The sequence below is a fragment of the Psammomys obesus genome, unplaced genomic scaffold (assembly GCF_907164565.1).
Source record: "Psammomys obesus unplaced genomic scaffold, mPsaObe1.curated_primary_1811, whole genome shotgun sequence".
Classification (NCBI taxonomy): Eukaryota; Metazoa; Chordata; class Mammalia; order Rodentia; family Muridae; genus Psammomys; species Psammomys obesus.
The window spans coordinates 23,817,493-23,834,610 of NW_026585504.1; the positions used below are offsets into that span (position 1 = coordinate 23,817,493).

A 17,118-nucleotide genomic window follows, 5' to 3' on the forward strand; every position below is an offset into this window, starting at 1 on the left:
AAATATTTGTCATGACACTATGGAAAAAATTTCTGCTTCTGGTTCAATAATAAACTGGTCACACAATTCTGCTCTAATGTTCCCCAGTTCCTATCTGTATAGTCTTTACTGAGTGACTTTTTTCCCTCTGCAGTTTTTTTTTTTTTTTTTTTTTTTTGGCTTTGATATCTACTCCTACATTCTCACCATCATGATGCCTCTTCCTGTCTGGTTTTGCTGTACAGAACTATATTTATGACACTAACAAGCTCTTGTTGTTTGCATCAATATATTCTACATTGTGAATATGCATTATCAGGATTTTCATGTGGACTCAGGCTTGGTAAAAAGTGACACAGAAGAGAGAAAGTAACATGATAAAAATTGCAAGGAGTCTAGAAGGAAGCTTCTTAGTAATAACGCAAGTAGGGAAACCATAGCAGTAAGTTAAGTGCGGGCTAAACAAATCATTTGGTTTGGTTACTCAAAAATGAAAAAGTTTACAAGACAGAAAAAGTAAATTGATATGTTGTTACAGAAAAATGTATATTTGACCATCTTTGATCATCTTTTTAGGACTTGCTAATGTTAATTTTATATGTATTAAACTATTACAAGTATCTACAGTAGTGCAGAGATAAGCAACTATCAGGTAGTCATGACAGGATCATCCTTCTGGTTTTATTAGAAATGTATCTTCTAAATACATGCTTCTTATGTATAACAATTTTTATTAAAAATACATTATTCACCTCTTTCTATAACATTGATTTTGTTTTCCATGTAGTTAACTTTTGATATTCTTTAATGGTGTCTGTTTAAAAAGTTATATCAAGTTACGTTTTAATTGTCAATGTATGAAACTGTATTGTTCGCTTGCAGTCTCATTTATAGAATTTCATTAGATTACACCATATTTGATGACACAAATAGAAATCAATAACCTTTGTCCTTCTGTTTATGTTTCTTCAGATAGGACAAACGTAGAATTATCACTTACATGGCAACTATGAGACTGTTTTTATGATGAAAAAGAAAAAATTTTTAATTTCAGTTTATTCACTTTGTACCCCAGATATAGCCCCTTCACTCATTCCCTCCTAATCCCACCCTCTCCCTCATCTCCTCTCACACCCTCCTCAAAAAGGAATTTTAATATAAGTGCTTGTGTTACTCTTGATGCACCTCCTTTGTCTCTGTGTTATTCCAGAGGACATTTGAAACCCTGGGCACTCCAATTCCTTTTCTGTGGTAACTGCTACTGCTATCACAGAATGTATGTAGGCACATACTTCTGGTATAAACCAGTCCTTCACCACTTCTTTTTCTATATCTTAGTCATCAGGGTTTTGTCTACATTTAAAGTTGTTTTACTCTTCACATACTCATTCTGCCTGTAATTCTGCCAGAAACAGGACCACTGTCTTAATAAAGAACATAACATCATATTTGAAATATAAAATATACTCATAATTGATAATACAAGGCTAGAGACATATTCTTCAAAATATGGAAGATCATGAAGACTTATTTTTTATTAGTCCATATTTTGGAAAAAATTTAAGTGTTTGCTTTAATATTCATTAAAACTTTACTTTTTAATATAAAATTGTTTATTATAATGAATTCATAAATAAAAATGTCTCAATGTTAGGTTATTATTTTACCTTTTCTGGTAATTGTTTTGCCTTTTTTTTTTTTTTTTTTGGATGTTGTAGATAACTCAAGAAAGATCCAATGAATGAAGGAAACTACTCTGAAATATCTGAATTTATATTCCTGGGACTATCAGTCTACAGACCAACACAATATTTCCTCTTTGCATTCTCTACAATATCATATGCAACAATTTTTCTAGGAAATTTTTCAGTTGTGTTTACCGTGATCCTTGACCCTCATTTGCATTCACCCATGTACTTCCTTTTAGCTAATCTTTCATTTGTTGACTTTTGTTTTTCTACCTCAACAGTCCCTAAGTTGATCTCTGGCCTGTACTCAGGTCATAATATCATTTCATTCCAGGGTTGTATCTTCCAGATGTTTGTCCTTCATCTCCTTGGGGGGTGTGAGATGGTATTGTTGGTAGCCATGGCCTGGGACAGATATGTGGCCATATGTAAACCCCTCTACTACCTGACCATCATGAGCCCACGGATGTGCCTTTTGCTTCTGATTGGAGCCTGGATTATTGGTCTCATTCATTCAGTGGCTCAGTTAGCTTTTGTTGTCCATCTGCCGTTTTGTGGTTCTAATGAGATAGATAGTTTTTATTGTGATCTTCCTAGGTTCATCAAACTGGCCTGCATAGACAACTACAGAATGGAGTTCTTGGTTACAGCTGACAGTGGATTAATTTCTCTCAGTACCTTCTTCTTATTGATTGTCTCCTACATCTTCATACTGTTTACTGTATGGAAACAGTCCTTGGGGAGTTTGTCCAAGGCCCTCTCTACACTCTCTGCTCACATCGCTGTGGTGGTTTTGTTCTTTGGACCATGCATCTTCGTGTACATGTGGCCATTTCCTACTGTGCCAGTGGATAAGTTTCTTGCCATCCTGGACTTCATGATTACACCCATCCTGAACCCTGCCATCTACACACTGAGAAACAAAGACATGAAGGTGGCCATGAAGAGATTGAGTAAACAGCTTCTGAATAGGAAAAGTATCTCCTAAGTGCCTCAAGAGAATACAGAACCTGAATACTGTAATATAAACATAAATGTTAAATGACCTCCTCTACTTTGACATGATGTATTTATTCCTACTCCCACAGCTTGATAAACTTGAATATTTTATTTCAAGTTGATAATGGTATGATTACAGATTTATTGGTTATTAGCTATTTATTACATATTTATTTGTTGTTTAAATGCAATATGTAATAACATTCATTATTATTGATTACATATTTATTGGTTATTATGAAATGCATATTTTAGATCCTTTTAAAAGCACTATTGGATATTAAAGCAGCACATTATCCAATTTCCACATCTGAAGAAATTCATCATTACCTCCTAGACATTTCTTGTACTATTTTTCTCATTTGGTACTAAGGTTCATTAAAGGTGACTTCAAACTTGAAATGTTCCTGTATCAGCCTCCTCAGCGCTGGGATTAAAATGTGCACCATCACGTCTTACATGCCTTTCAGCTTGTGTTTGTGGTAAGTGAGTGTGTATGGCCGAGACTACAGGGTGCAGGTGAGGGTCAGCAGGAACGAGACAGAAGCAATCTGAACTCCTGTGGAAACCCTGGAGTGGGAGGGGATGCAGACTCAAGGAAGTAGGGTAAAAAGGTTGACTCTGGGAAGTATTTTCCTGAAGTGCATTTGAAGAGGTGAATTAATATAGGAGCTAAGGCAGGAGGTGCCTGTAGCAGCTCCTGGGGGTGGGAAAATGGTGTTCAAGAGAGGGTAGTGAAAAAATGGAAGGTTGTATGACTAAAGAAGGAATTAAAGGAGAGGGAGGAGAAAAAGCAAGAAGAGAAGAGGAGGGAAGAGAAGGAGGAGGGAAAAGGGAAGGAAATCTGAGAGTCTTGGGTGGAGGCTAAGTAGAAGCACTTCTACAATGAGAATGAAAAAAATATGCCTTTAGGCTGGGAGGGGAGGCTGCAATCAGGATGTAAAGTGAATAAATAAATATATTAAAAAGGAAAGCTTAGACTTTCAACAATCTCTGCGGATATTTGAGGACATTTAATGGAAAACTGATTTACTTTCTTGCAGTGAGTTGGCCAGAAATGGCTTCTGCGTGCACAAGGAATGCTCTTGAACCCCCAGAGGTGTTAGCAGTACACAAAACTCGCTCTTGAACATGCACGCACCAATGTTTACCAGGGTTGCTAAGCAACCTGGATTCCATCAACTGAATCTAGGGGTGTCAGAAGCTATTTTCCCCACCCTATAACCTTGGTGCGGGCCCTAGTTGGTATATCATAAGCTGATACAGCGTTTTAGTGTTAGTGGGTGTAAGGACAAGATCTGGGGAAATGTGAAAAGGCCAGGAGAGGAGGGTGAGACCAGCAGCTTCAATCATGAAGAAGATCTTGGTTCACGGAATTAAGGAAAAGACACCTATGGGTTTCTGCGATGTCCCACGAAAAAACCTGTTGGACTTTTTACGTGATATGAAAAGCATATCTGTCCCAAACGAACCCAGATACAAACCTCTGAAAAAGATTCACAGGGCCGCAAGCGAGGGTGATGCCCAGAGGCTGCAGAGAATGATCAGTCTCGGGAAGCACAGCGTGAATGACAAAGACTTTAAGGAGAGGTAACAGGGGGCTATGAGCTAGTGGGAAGGGCCTGCAGTGTAGTTCACAGAGACAGCCTCTGTTAGATCCAAAAAAATCAGTGGAGGGGAGCCGGAATGGGAAGAGCGGGGAGCCTCTGTGCTGTGTGTCTCTTCTTGTCCCTAAGCACCTCCTCATAACTTGAACACTCGCTAGAGGTCGCTAGTTCACACCTTTCAACTCTGCCTACAAATATAACCTGATAAATCATGAATTTATTGAGTATATTTATCTGTTCTTTTTTTTTTCATGTTTATATTTGTTTATTGTATGATGAATTTTTCCTTTCTCCCTTTTTTAATTTTTATTTTATTAATTACACTTTATTCACTTTGTATCCCCCCATAAGACCCTGCCCCTCCCCTCCTGATCCTGCCCTCCCCCCCCTTCTTCACGCATGCCCCTCCCCAAGTCCTTGATAGGGGAGGTCCTCCTCTCCTTCCTTCTGATCTTAGTCTATCAGATCTCATCAGGAGTGGCTGCATTGTCATCTTCTGTGACCTGGTAAGGCTGCTCCTCCCTCAGGGGGAGGTGATCAAAGAGCAGGCCAATCAGATTTATCTGTTCTTTAAGTCAATTTATTCACCAGTAATAACATGAACACTTACCATGTAGCATTCATATTGTACTACTCTTAAAACCTTCATGCTTTGCCCTCTCTAAGCTAATTAAGAGACTTTAAGTAGATTTTGGAATCCTTGAAATTAATTAATCTTACTGGCCCACCCTATCTACGAGTGCCAATCCCTGACACTATGAACAATACTCTGCTATACTTGTAGAAAGGAGCTTGTCAGAGTTGTCTTCTGAGAGGCTCTACCCAGAAGCACCGCAAAACAGATGCTGAGACTCACAACCAAACTTTGGAGTCTTGTGGAAAAGTGGGAGGAAAGACGAAAGGACCCGGTAGTGCCTGTAGTTCCACAAGACAAACAGAAGAGTCAACCAAACAGGGCCCAGATAGGTTTGCTGAGACTGAAGCATCAACCAAGAACCATGCATAAACCATACCCAGTCTCCCTACAAACATGTAGCAGATGGGCAGCTTAGGCTTCAAGTGGGTCCACTAGTAAGGGAAGTGGAAACTGTATCAGACACAGACTGACTTGCCAGCTTTCTGATCACTTCCCCCCTGGCAGAACTGCCTTGCCAGGCCAGAGCTAAGAAGGACATGTTCAGTCCTGATGCAACTTGATGAGCTGAGGTGGATGGGAAAGCAAACTCCCCTTTGGGGAGAGGAAGGACTGAGAGGGGAGAAGGGAAGGGATTACAAGGATGTAAAGTGAATAAAATAAATAAATGAGGAAAAAAAAACATATCAGAAAATCCTGTATCCTTTTATTACTTAAAATCTTGTTTGCTGAGTAGAAGAAATAATGTTAGTTTTAAATTGAGCTGTTAAGTGCAGGTAGATAGCCTAGAAAGTTTACATATCACCATGGTGTTCTGTGAAATGACTATTATTTTTGATCTTTGTTCTATTGATATCAAACATACTGCCATTTTTACTAATATAGTGAGTATTATAAATTAGTAAATATTTTTATTTTTTTCAAAAGGAATTAATTCAGAATTCAAAAGGTGGAAGAGTCACTTGATATGAAATGTTTTAGAATTATGTGCCATTTACTATTTTAAGATTTCAGGAGTAATTTAGTTTTGAGATCATATTACAGAATTTCATTCAAACATTTCTCATTTCCATAGGACTGCTCTGCATTTTGCCTGTGCCTATGGCCAGGTGGAAATAGTAAATGTTCTGCTGAAAAATAATTGTGACATTGATGCTGTTGACAGGAACTCCATCACACCTCTGATGAAGGTATATACACTTCTTCAAATTCAAGAAAACATAGGCTTGATGTAAATGCTATAAACAAACTTACCCCATGATTATGTCTCTACATGGGGAACTGTGAGTGATGTTATGAGTCCTTTGAACAAGCAATCTGTTTCTTGGCATAATCTCTAGGCTGTACAAAACTGGACATACGGATGTGTGTGTGCATTGCTGAAGCACGGTGCTGATCCAAACCGTATGGACAAAAATGGCAACACTTCTCTCCACTATGCTGTGTCTGAAGACAACCAAACACTGGCTAAATGCTTGCTTAAATACAATGCAGACATGGAAATAAAGAACAAGGTATAGTTCACCCCACTGTAGTCCCTAAATAGTCTGAAATATGTGTGTGTTAGCAGTAATACAGGTAGGATTAGCTTCCCATGTTAGAAATTCAAGCATTCCTTGAATGAAAACATTTAGAAATATCTTCATTGTTTAAAAACATGATTTCAAATAGGGATACTGTGAAAGAAGTCTTAGTTTAGAATGTTTCTGCATTAAAGGCTGACATTTTGAAAACACTGTATTTGTTCAAGATAAACCTCTGCTTATTACTTTCACTAAAATTTGTTTTTAACTTGTGTGATATAACACACTTAGAAAACAAAATTTTCCTTGCTAATGAAACTATTTTAAAACTCAAATGAAGCAAAAGAATTTGTGACAAAATTAAATCTTATGCCATTGAGAAATAACAGATGATATATTTCTCTGTGTTAAGACAGAATCAAAGAATATGGAACCAGATCCTGATCAGAAATATGTAGGACCATCTCGAAATTAGGCAATTGAAGGAACAACACCCAACTCCTCCCAGATGTTCCCCACCCACTTTCTTCTTACTCAAATTCATGACCCCCTTCTAAACAAAGTAAAATAAGTAACAACAAATATCCATAATACAAAAATCAAAAGAAATAGAATTGTGTTAAGATGAGTTTAACAACAAATATCCATAATACAAAAATCAAAAGAAATAGAATTGTGTTAAGATGAGTTTATGTGTATTCTGCTGTGCTTTCTGTTTGGGGAGTCATCATTCTTTTACAAGCAGAATTTACTATCATATTTTTTCTTTTTGTTGAACAAATAACTCCCACTTAGGTCAAAACCCAACCTCTGCTCTTAAAGCCTAGATTAGGGAGAGCAGGGAGATGGAATTTGCATTTTTGCATATTGAAATGAAATGTGATCCTAGCTGTTTTGTTCCCTGTCTGTTCCCATCTAAGGAAACTAAGAAGTGGTCAGTGACTGAGTTTTCTCTTTTCAGCGATATGAACAAATGGTGAAGGTAATTACCCATGTGGACTAGAAATGAGACTGAAGTGAAAGGCAGCTTCCTAATTCTAGAATTGTGTGTCCCAGTGAGCCCAGGAGAATTTTAGACATCTGTATTACAAGCAGAGTTTGACTCTGTAAATGTAATTAGTCATGGACAAGGGTATTTACAAAATTATATTCTTGAAATTAGGGAACAGTTCCTACATAAACACTGACTGTGTGGATTCTGGATCTCAAAGTCCTAAGGAACTCAAAAGAGCCAGAGTTTGATTCCAATAATCCTAGCCCAACATTCCTCTTTAGGAAAAGGGTAAAGAATTTTCTTTTCAAACATTAAAAAGTGCTATTTTTTGGAAAGAAAATGGACTAATAATGGTAATTATTGGTTTATAGAACAGTCCTCTTTGCTTCGAAACAACAATCATTTACTACTTTTAAAAAATCTTGAAAATAATCATTAGATGTTGGACCTTTAAGCCGGGATACAAGTTGAATGAAATGTAATAAATGACAATAATAATAAAAAATGAAAATAAAAAATTTTTATGTATTATTAATATTCAGGTCAACAGTTAGTGTAACTGATAATTGCAAGGGATTTTTTTTTCCACATCAAAAGAGTAGCAAATCACAAATCTCAACAGTTGAAGCTGTTAGGTGCTTTCAGTGTGACTTCCTAAGTGCATAAAACCCAGGCATCATGTCTTAACATTTATAAACACTGAAGAACAAAAAGAAAGTTAAGGACGCTGTTGAAAATCAATTGAATAATTTTGCCTTAGCACTCCTATGAAACTAATGATTCATTTCATTAATGGAATTCTGTTATGGAAAAACAGAATGCAAATGAAGTGCAAACTAACAAGTGTTTGAAAATTTCTGGGTCAATGTTAAGATCTGTATTTCCTTTGCCGTAATTATCATTTTTGTAAAGCTTATTAGAGAGATGATTTCACATGTAAATATTGGCTCATACAAGCCAACTGCAGAAAACACTTATTGGAAAGATAAAAACACAGGAGCAGTGGACTCTTATGGTCCATGGATATGATTGCTTTTCTCTGTGAACTGAGCTCATTGTTAAGCCTCAAGTTATCATGCTGAAAACTGCTTATCAAATTGCTCTTAAAAAAATCAATTCTTAGTCCCACAAGATAGCTCTGTAGGTAAAGGGTTCACTGTCACAGGTAAGTAGAAAAGGGGAATTTCAAAGAGAAGGAACATGGAGTGGACTGAGAGGGAAAAGGCTACATATTCAGTCTAGATAGGGTTAGTATTCCTGGGGATGATTTTAAGACTCAATTCAGTTCAAGACTGTAATGATTTTGAATTGCATTTTTTTTGTTTTGTTTTGCAGGATGGCTTTACACCACTTTTATTGGCTCTCAAGGAGAATAAAATAGAGATGGCAAAGTTTTTAGTAAGGAAAGGAGCAAATATACACGTATTTGATGAGATGAAAAGGTACTATCATTTGATTTTTAAAAAATGAGTGGCAAATTGAAATAATGATAATCATGCAATCAAGAAATACTAAACTGATAGGAAGAAGACTAATTTAGAAGTATTCAGTGATCAGATATTACTAGTCATCAGTCTCATCAGTTAGGTAAGAAACGAAATGTTGTCGCCTACCTTCACATCCCTTTCACCTAAACGGACTGCATTGTCTAGCCTCAGTACAATAAGATGTACCTAGACTTACTGCAATTTGATGTGCCAGGGTTGGTTAAGATCCATGGGAAGCCTCCTCTTTTCAAAGGAGAAGGAGAGAAGTGGGGGAGGTGGGTGAGCTGGGTGAAGAGGAGGGAAAGCTGTGATAAGGATGCAAAGTAAATGGAAAAACTTTAAAGAGAAAGGGACTGAAAAGAATATGGAAAAAATAGAAAGAGAAAAACAATGTTGAAGTGAGCAACATTATACAAGTCGTTTGTAATAAGTTTCGTACTCCCTTATATTAAATGATGTTTCTTATTTTATATTTTGTTTGGTTGGCCAACCAGTCTTATAGTAGATTAATAGGTTTTCATTGAAGTTTTACTATTTGTTTTTATTTTAGAAATTGTTTTATTAAATTTTTATTTATGTTTTGGTATTTTGTGTTTTTATTTTTATTAATTACAGTTTATTCACTTTGTATCCCTTCTGTAGCTCCCGCCCTCCTTCCCTCCCAATCAGACACTCCCTCCTCCTTCTGGACCCATGCCCCTCCCCAAGTTCACTGACAGGGGAGGTCTTCCTTTCCTTCCTTCTGATCCTACCTAGTCTATCAGGTCTCATCAGGAGTGTCTGCAATGTCCTCCTCTGTGGCTTAGCTAGGGTGTTCCTCCCATAGGGACATTTGTTCAACCACGTTTGTAGCAGCTTTATTAGTAATAGCCAGAACCTGGAAACAACCCAGATGTCCCTCAACAGAGGAATGGATACAGAAATTGTGGTATATTTACACAATGGAATACTACTCAGCAATCAAAAACAAGGAAATCATGAAATTTGCAGGCAAATGGTGGGATCTAGAAAAGATCATCCTGAGTGAGGTATCCCAGAAGCAGAAAGAAACACATAGTATATACTCACTTATAAGTGGATACTAGACCTATAATGATAAGGCTTTACTAATTTTTTTAAGAAGTTTGAACTTTTGTTCATAACAAGACTAAATAGCATTGTGATATTTCTCCTTTTTCTTATACAGTAGTCTGATAAAATGTCACATTAATCATAAAAAAGAGTTGACAATCACAGTCTATTGAGTGACTCCTACCTTTCACTTCCTCTTGTTTAAAGAATAAGGAGGTCATTTTTTGCTTTGGTGGCTAAGAATTGTTATTGCAGGATGCTGCACAACCCCAGGCTATGTATATAACCTCTTTGTTAGTTCCAATTGGTATTGATATTTTTATATTTACTTAGTTTTGGGAAAGGAAAGCAAATTAGCTTTACCTGTACACATGTTAATGAAGCTAAGTCATAAGTGAGTTGGTGCAGATTCACACATAACTTGGTTAAAATGCCATATACTTAGTTTCTAGTGTGTGATCTGAAGTGTTGTATCACCAAATATAAAAAGGAACATAATATCCTCAAAGGCTCTTGTGAAATCATTTATGTGACATTTAGGGCTGTGCAAACACATGTTATCATCACTACTAAGTGAAGTGATAATATTATTATTAGCAGAATACTTTACAATTGTATTATCATTTAAATAATGAAAATAGCTTCCAATGTTCTGATGGTTATCTGATTAATAATTATAATGTTACACTAAACTAGAGAAAATGGAGACATTTCCATTTAAGTCTTTACCTACGTAGTAAGAGTGACTTTGGCATGCTTATATTCTAGCAAAGGTGATGAATCTAAGAATTCTATTAAGAATGGATACACAAGGAGAGCAACAGAACCAAAAAATATGGGCCCACGAGTCTTTTCTGAGACTGATACTCCAACCAAGGACCATGCATGGAGATAACCTAGAACTCTTGCACAGATGTAGCCTGTGGCAGCTCAGTATCCAAGTGGGTTTCCTAGTAATGGGAGCAGGGGTTGTCTCTGACATGAACTCAGTGGCTGGCTCTTTGATCACCTATACCTGAGGGGGGAGCAGCCTTGCCAGGCCACAGAGGAGGACAATGAAGCTAGTCCTGATGAGACCTGATAAACTAGGGTCAGATGGAAGAGGAGAAGGATCTCTTCTATTAGTGAACTTGGAGAGGAACATTGGAGATGAGGAAGGGAGGGATTGGGCGGGAATAAGGGAGGGGAGCTACAGCTGGAATACAAAGTAAATAAACTGTAATTAATATAAAAAATAAAAATTAAAAAAATGGGTACAACAGTACTGGGGACTTTCCATCCATTTTCTCCTTTGTCTTTGGATAAATATATACATATATATGTATGTATGTACATATGTATGTATGTATGACCTTGTTTCCCAAAATATTTATGTCTGATATACAGGTCAATTCCAAACAGACAAACAAGACATTAAATTTGCAAAATATACCTAAGTATTAACAGTTTTAGTTAAAGTACCTAATAATGAAGCTAAAATTCCTGCGTTATTTCAGAAACACACTGTTGTATGCTGTAAGGTGGGATTCAAAAGACATGGTGAGTCTGCTTCTGGATGAAGGTGTTGACTTTTTCTTTAAAGATGTATTTGGATGGACTGCATTACGGTATGCTATTGAAGGGACAAGTAAAGGGTAAGTCTTTGCATTAGAATGTTATTAAACACTACTTTGTAGCCTAAATGAATCACAGAGTCTTCATCTTCCCTCACACCATATTGGAATAACAGTGACCATCCAATATACAAAATATATCACATTAGAAGTAGAAATGAGGGAAGGGTTTTTTGTGTTTGTTTGTTTGTTTGTTTAATCTTGTGACTTGTTTCTGGAATGCTAAAGATGGAATGAAATACTTCCTATGCAGGCAAATCTGTCACTGACTGAGCTATATCTCTGTGTGGGACTTTCCAGACCTTTAACGTTATGGATCCTAACTTTTTCCATTTCATCCAAGTATAAATCATACATGTATATAATATATTTATTATATTAAGTATATATAGCCAGACATTTAATATTCTAATCAGATGTTTCAATTTTCAGGTACAGTTTAGCAGAAAACAGTGTCTCTTTTTCTGGAGGGCTTTCTTCTATCTATTATTCTTTGAATCTTGAAGAAGATAATGGTTTCTGGGTTCCTCAAGTCCTAGGAAGAGCTCTCTCTTTCAAAACATAGATCAAGAAGAGATTCTAGTCCCTCTATTTTCTACTGATTCTGTTGCTTCAGTGCTGGTAATAGCACTTCTCCTGAATCCTTGATAGACATATTGCCTTTGTTGAATCAGATCTCTTATGCTTTATGGTAATTCACACTTACATTAAAAAGTTATAATATTTTTAACTGAGCTATTAGCTCCAAAGTAATAGTGTTTTCTTTTTGCTGCTGGGCTTTTTAGCTTGTGCCACACTCATTGCTAGCAATTTTAGAGCCTTACATGGGGCCTCATATTGGTGGAACCATAGGTATTCATAGTTCATTAACTTTGAAAAAAATTGTTCATTTGTTCTGGTAGAAAATATGACTTGGGATCATTGAAATCTGAAATGAATATTCAACTCATGTTGCAGGGAGTATCATGAGTCTTTATTCATTACTGCTAAAACTCTACCACCAGAACACTTTGCACTTTTGTGCAGCCTTCTTTCCTACGCACTAGGAGACAAAGTCTCATTTTTCTCTGGCTAGTTGTCAGCGTTGGACTGTATGTTAGAGAACTCCTTCACATCACATGCCATTGGAATCCATGTGTAAAACGGGAGTTTCTCTTCCAAAGCACCTGGAGATAAACAGGACATTCAGTCATTCTAACAAGGATCTGAAGGTTTGATGTTTGATTAGGTGGAGGAGGACTAGAAGTAGCAGAAGTAATTTTTTTAGAACATTTTGTTTTTTATCCTTTGATGATTGAGAGTGTGGTATAGTGCACAATCTATTTAATGGAAAGAAACAATATGATAAAAACCTTTTATTTTCAAGCTGTTAAATAGCTCATTTTTGTAAATTACAATCCATAAAATTATAGCAGCGAACAATGAAAACTAGGGCTAGTGATGGTTAATTTTAATTACCAAATGACACAGTTTAGCATCCCTTAGAGAGGAAGTCTTAGTGAGTGACCCTGTAGATTAGCTTGACCTGTAGAGTGGTCAGTAGAGAACTGTCTTGATCATTAACAAATGTGGGAAATGTACCACAGTTTCTGTATCCATTCTTCAGTTGAAGAACATCTAGGTTGTTTCCAGATTCTGGATAATATGAATAACACTGCAATGAACATAGTTGGGCAAATGTCCTTGTAGTATGGTTTAGCATCTTTCAGATATATGCCCAGGAGAAGTACCTGGATCTTGAGGTAGCACTCTTCCTAATTTTCTGAGAAAGTGCCAGATTGATTTCCAAAGTGGTTGTACAAGTTTACATTCCCAATAGCAATGGCAGAGGGCTCCCCTTTCTCTACAACCTCTCCAGCATGTATTGTCACTTGAGTTTTTGATCCTAGCCATTCTGATGGGTGTGACATGTAATCTTAGGGATATTTAGATTGGCATTTCTCAGATGACTAAAGACATTGAGCATTTCCTTAAGTGTTTCTGTGCCATTAGATATTCCTTTGTTGAGATTTCTCTATTTAGCTCTGTACCCCTTTTTTATTTGGATTACTTGAATACTACTCAGCAATTAAAACCAAAGAAATCATGAAATTTGCAGGCAAATGGTGGGAACTAGAAAAGATCAACCTGAAGTGAGGTAACCCAGAAGCAGAAAGACACGTATGGTATATACTCGCTTGGAAGTAGATATTATAATATCTATAATATATAATATAATATAATATAATATAATATAATATAATATAATATAATATAATATAATATAATATAATATAATATAATATTGTAATGTAATGTAATGTAATGTAATATAATATAATATAATATAATATAATATAATATAATATAATATAATATAATATAATATAATATAATATAATATAATATAATACAATACAATACAATACAATACAATACAATACAATACAATACAATATAATATAATATAATATAATATAATATAATATAATATAATATAATATAATATATAGGATAAACAGACTAAAATCTATAACTCTAAAGAAGTTAAACAACAGGGAGAGGCTGTAACACAGAAGGACAAATAGGATAGACATAGGAAGTAGGAGAACACAAGCAACAGGACAGAAGCTTTCCACAGGGGGCTTCTGAAAGACTACCCATCAGGGTATGGAACAAGACACTGAAATTCATAGCCAAACTTTGGGGCAGAATGCAGGAAACCTTATGGAAGAACAGGGAGACAGAAAAACCTGGAGGGGACAGGAAGTCTACAAGGAGAAACACCGAGTCAAAATACCTGAGTCTAGGGGGTCCTGCAGAGACAGACACTCCAACCTAGGACCAAGCATGGAGAGGACCTTGACCCCCTGCTCAGATGAAGCCCATAGGCTGCTCAGTCTCCAAGTGTGTTCCCTAGTTAGGGGTTCAAAGGCGTCTCTGACATGAACTCAGTGGCTGGCTCTTTGATCACCTCTCTATGGGGGGGGGGGGCGCGAAGCCTTGCAAGGCCACAGAGGAAGATGACTGCAGCCAGCTTTGAGTCAGGTAGAATGGGAAGAGGTCCTACCCTATCAGTGGACTAGGGAAGGGGCATAGGGAAAAAGGGGAAGGGTCGGTGGGATTAGGAGGAGACAAGGGAGGGGGCTACAGCAGTGATAGAAAGTGGATGAATTTTAATTAATTAATTAATTAAAAATAGATGTGGGAAGATCCGACCTGCTTTGAGAATTACCGTTTCCTCGGCAGGAGTCCTGAACGGTATAAGGGCAGAGTAAGTGAGGAGCATGCATTAGCATTCATTTCTTTTTGCTCTTGATTGTAGATATAATGTGGACAGCTGTAATGTCTTAATACGAGACCATGAAAGGAACTAACACATTCTGTTTTATTTGAATACTATGATAACCTTTGACATTGCTTGCAACACTCTGTAAATCTTAACATAGTAACATATTTTCCATATCAATTTAAAAATAGTAATTTTATGTTTTTTTTTTTTTGGTTTTTTTTGCACATGGCAGTAGTCGAGAGATTCTCATGAACTATGATGAAAAGTTACGCAGAAAAAATAAAGATGACAGTCTAGGTAAGGCTAATGATAATGATAAGTAAGTATTAAATTCAGCATGTACCCCATGTAAGCCAACACTTTAATTACTTGTTTTCTAAGCATATACAGTTGAAACTGCTTCACATATTTTAAATATTTTAACTTAGGAAATAGCACTCACATTCTATATTTGTGACTTTTAGTTATTGCTCATTAAACGTTGTCCCTTTTTTTCTTTTTTTTCTTTTTGTCTATGCTGAGTCACGAGGCAGTTATCCCATACTGGCCTCTACCTTACTGTGTAGCTGAGGTAGCTTTATAATCCTGATGTAAGCTGCCTGGGTTTCTCAGTTGTTGAAGTAAGAGGCATGCAGGACATAGTCAGTAGCTTTCTTTACTGAAATCAGTCTGGAAATAGAGTCTGAATCCTGAAAATCATGTTTTTAAAGCCATTGTCTACTACCGCCATTATCCGTGAAGCTCCTTCCCCCCTTTTGTTTTCGATCATCAGCATAGTATATGATGGCAAATGCACTAGAAAATTGCTATTTCCACTTAATGCAAAAGGTTAGAAGAAATTACACTGTGTGCTATTATCACTGCTTAACCTGTTTTCTTTAGTTCGGTTGTCATGTCTAACAAGCTGAGGAGGCTGCTCAGTTTAAAAACACATATCTAAAAGACTTTCTAGAAGTTTCCTGCTCCTTTTTTGTTCATTTAAGATTAAACTTCTCTGTATTTGATACAGCTCAGGGCTGGTAAATCCTTAAGGGTCCAATCAGGCAGTGGTTCTTTCTGTTGCAGGAACTGTATCAGATGACTCTTGAGTTTCATTTGCACCAGATATAAGAACAAGGAAGAAGCCTCCACTGAATTTTTAGCATTGTTTTGTGGAAGATGATGGCTTGTACTGAGCTTAATTTGCAGCTTGAAAGTCTTTGCAAAGCCACTTGGTCCTGGTCTAGCTCTGTGATTTGCCATGTTGTAAAATGCAGTGTTAATAAATTAAGCTTTCTTAAGAGAATATTTATCCTAAACTAAAATTTATAATGAATATTTGATGCAATTCTTCATGTGATAACAAAACAAACTCACTTAACATTGTTACTAATATCAGACTGTACATCTCTCCTGCTGTTTGACAGTCTCAGCTCATAAGAGCTTTTTAAGTCAGTCTCCTAGTATTAAGTTACCATTTGTATCATTGTACATAGCATTTTAGTTTTATGTGTCAAATTTTTGTAAATTTTAGTCTTTTTCTTCAGGTGTAGTAAATAGGAAACAAGGAGAAGGTTTTTCTAGTACATTTATTATTCAATTAGCAAAATAATCAGTGCCCACCATACTCTATTCTTAATACATGGTCTGAAAGGAATGTTTCCTAATAAACCTTCAGAGTCATTACTTTTAATATTTTAGATTTTTCAATTTTTCATTTTGAAATAATTTCTTTCTCTTAAATAGAATACAAGAATTCTGAAGACAATTTGTTACCCAAGTAAGATTCGTGTAATTATAAAAATCATGTTTCCTAATTACGGAATGTATAGATGAAAAAAATTGTGCAGTGTTCTACTCTGTAGCAGCCTCAATATTTATGCTTGTCATTAGGTATTTGTTTTAATTGTCACGATAAATGTTTACTATTTTTCCTATTATGTTTCCTAGTATATATTATTTCCTGTTATTTTTCTAATTGCACAATTGTGATTCAGAATAATGCTTCCATGATTTGACTATCAAGCTGCCTTAGTTCCAGTTGTATTCTCTTGGTCATTGGCATGGATTGACAGGAGCCCATGAAGCATTTGAACCTATATAAGATGCATATCAGAACAAGTTTGAAAGTAAAATTTATGTTTAATGAAAATGTTTTACAATGTTTTCTGTTCTGCTCTCTTTGGAAAAGGCATTCCCAATGATCAGATGAACACTTATTTAGTTCTTTCTTTCTTTCTTTCTTTCTTTCTTTCTTTCTTTCTTTCTTTCTT

General features: G+C 36.1%; 2 protein-coding genes across 2 annotated transcripts in view; both read left to right on the forward strand.

Annotated features, from left to right (window-relative positions):
- Positions 1–1,716: 1,716 nt before the first annotated feature.
- Positions 1,717–2,655, forward strand: LOC129674212 (olfactory receptor 4F15-like). The gene has a single exon (XM_055604085.1). The coding sequence runs from the start codon at positions 1,717–1,719 to the stop codon at positions 2,653–2,655; it is 939 nt and encodes a 312-aa protein (XP_055460060.1).
- Positions 2,656–4,017: 1,362 nt separating this feature from the next.
- LOC129673078 (ankyrin repeat domain-containing protein 7-like) overlaps positions 4,018–17,118 on the forward strand; it is a 20,357-nt gene continuing 7,256 nt past the window's right edge. The window contains exons 1-7 of the mRNA XM_055602746.1: positions 4,018–4,256; positions 5,983–6,097; positions 6,248–6,421; positions 8,760–8,866; positions 11,479–11,616; positions 15,099–15,163; positions 16,592–16,625. Of these exons, the coding sequence (XP_055458721.1) occupies positions 4,018–4,256; positions 5,983–6,097; positions 6,248–6,421; positions 8,760–8,866; positions 11,479–11,616; positions 15,099–15,163; positions 16,592–16,625 (872 nt within the window). The remainder of the gene's footprint in view (positions 4,257–5,982; positions 6,098–6,247; positions 6,422–8,759; positions 8,867–11,478; positions 11,617–15,098; positions 15,164–16,591; positions 16,626–17,118) is intronic.

Excerpts from the sequence above, each read along its gene's own strand:
- LOC129674212 (XM_055604085.1), top strand. The coding sequence starts at position 1,717 with ATGAATGAAGGAAACTACTCTGAAATATCTGAATTTATATTCCTGGGA.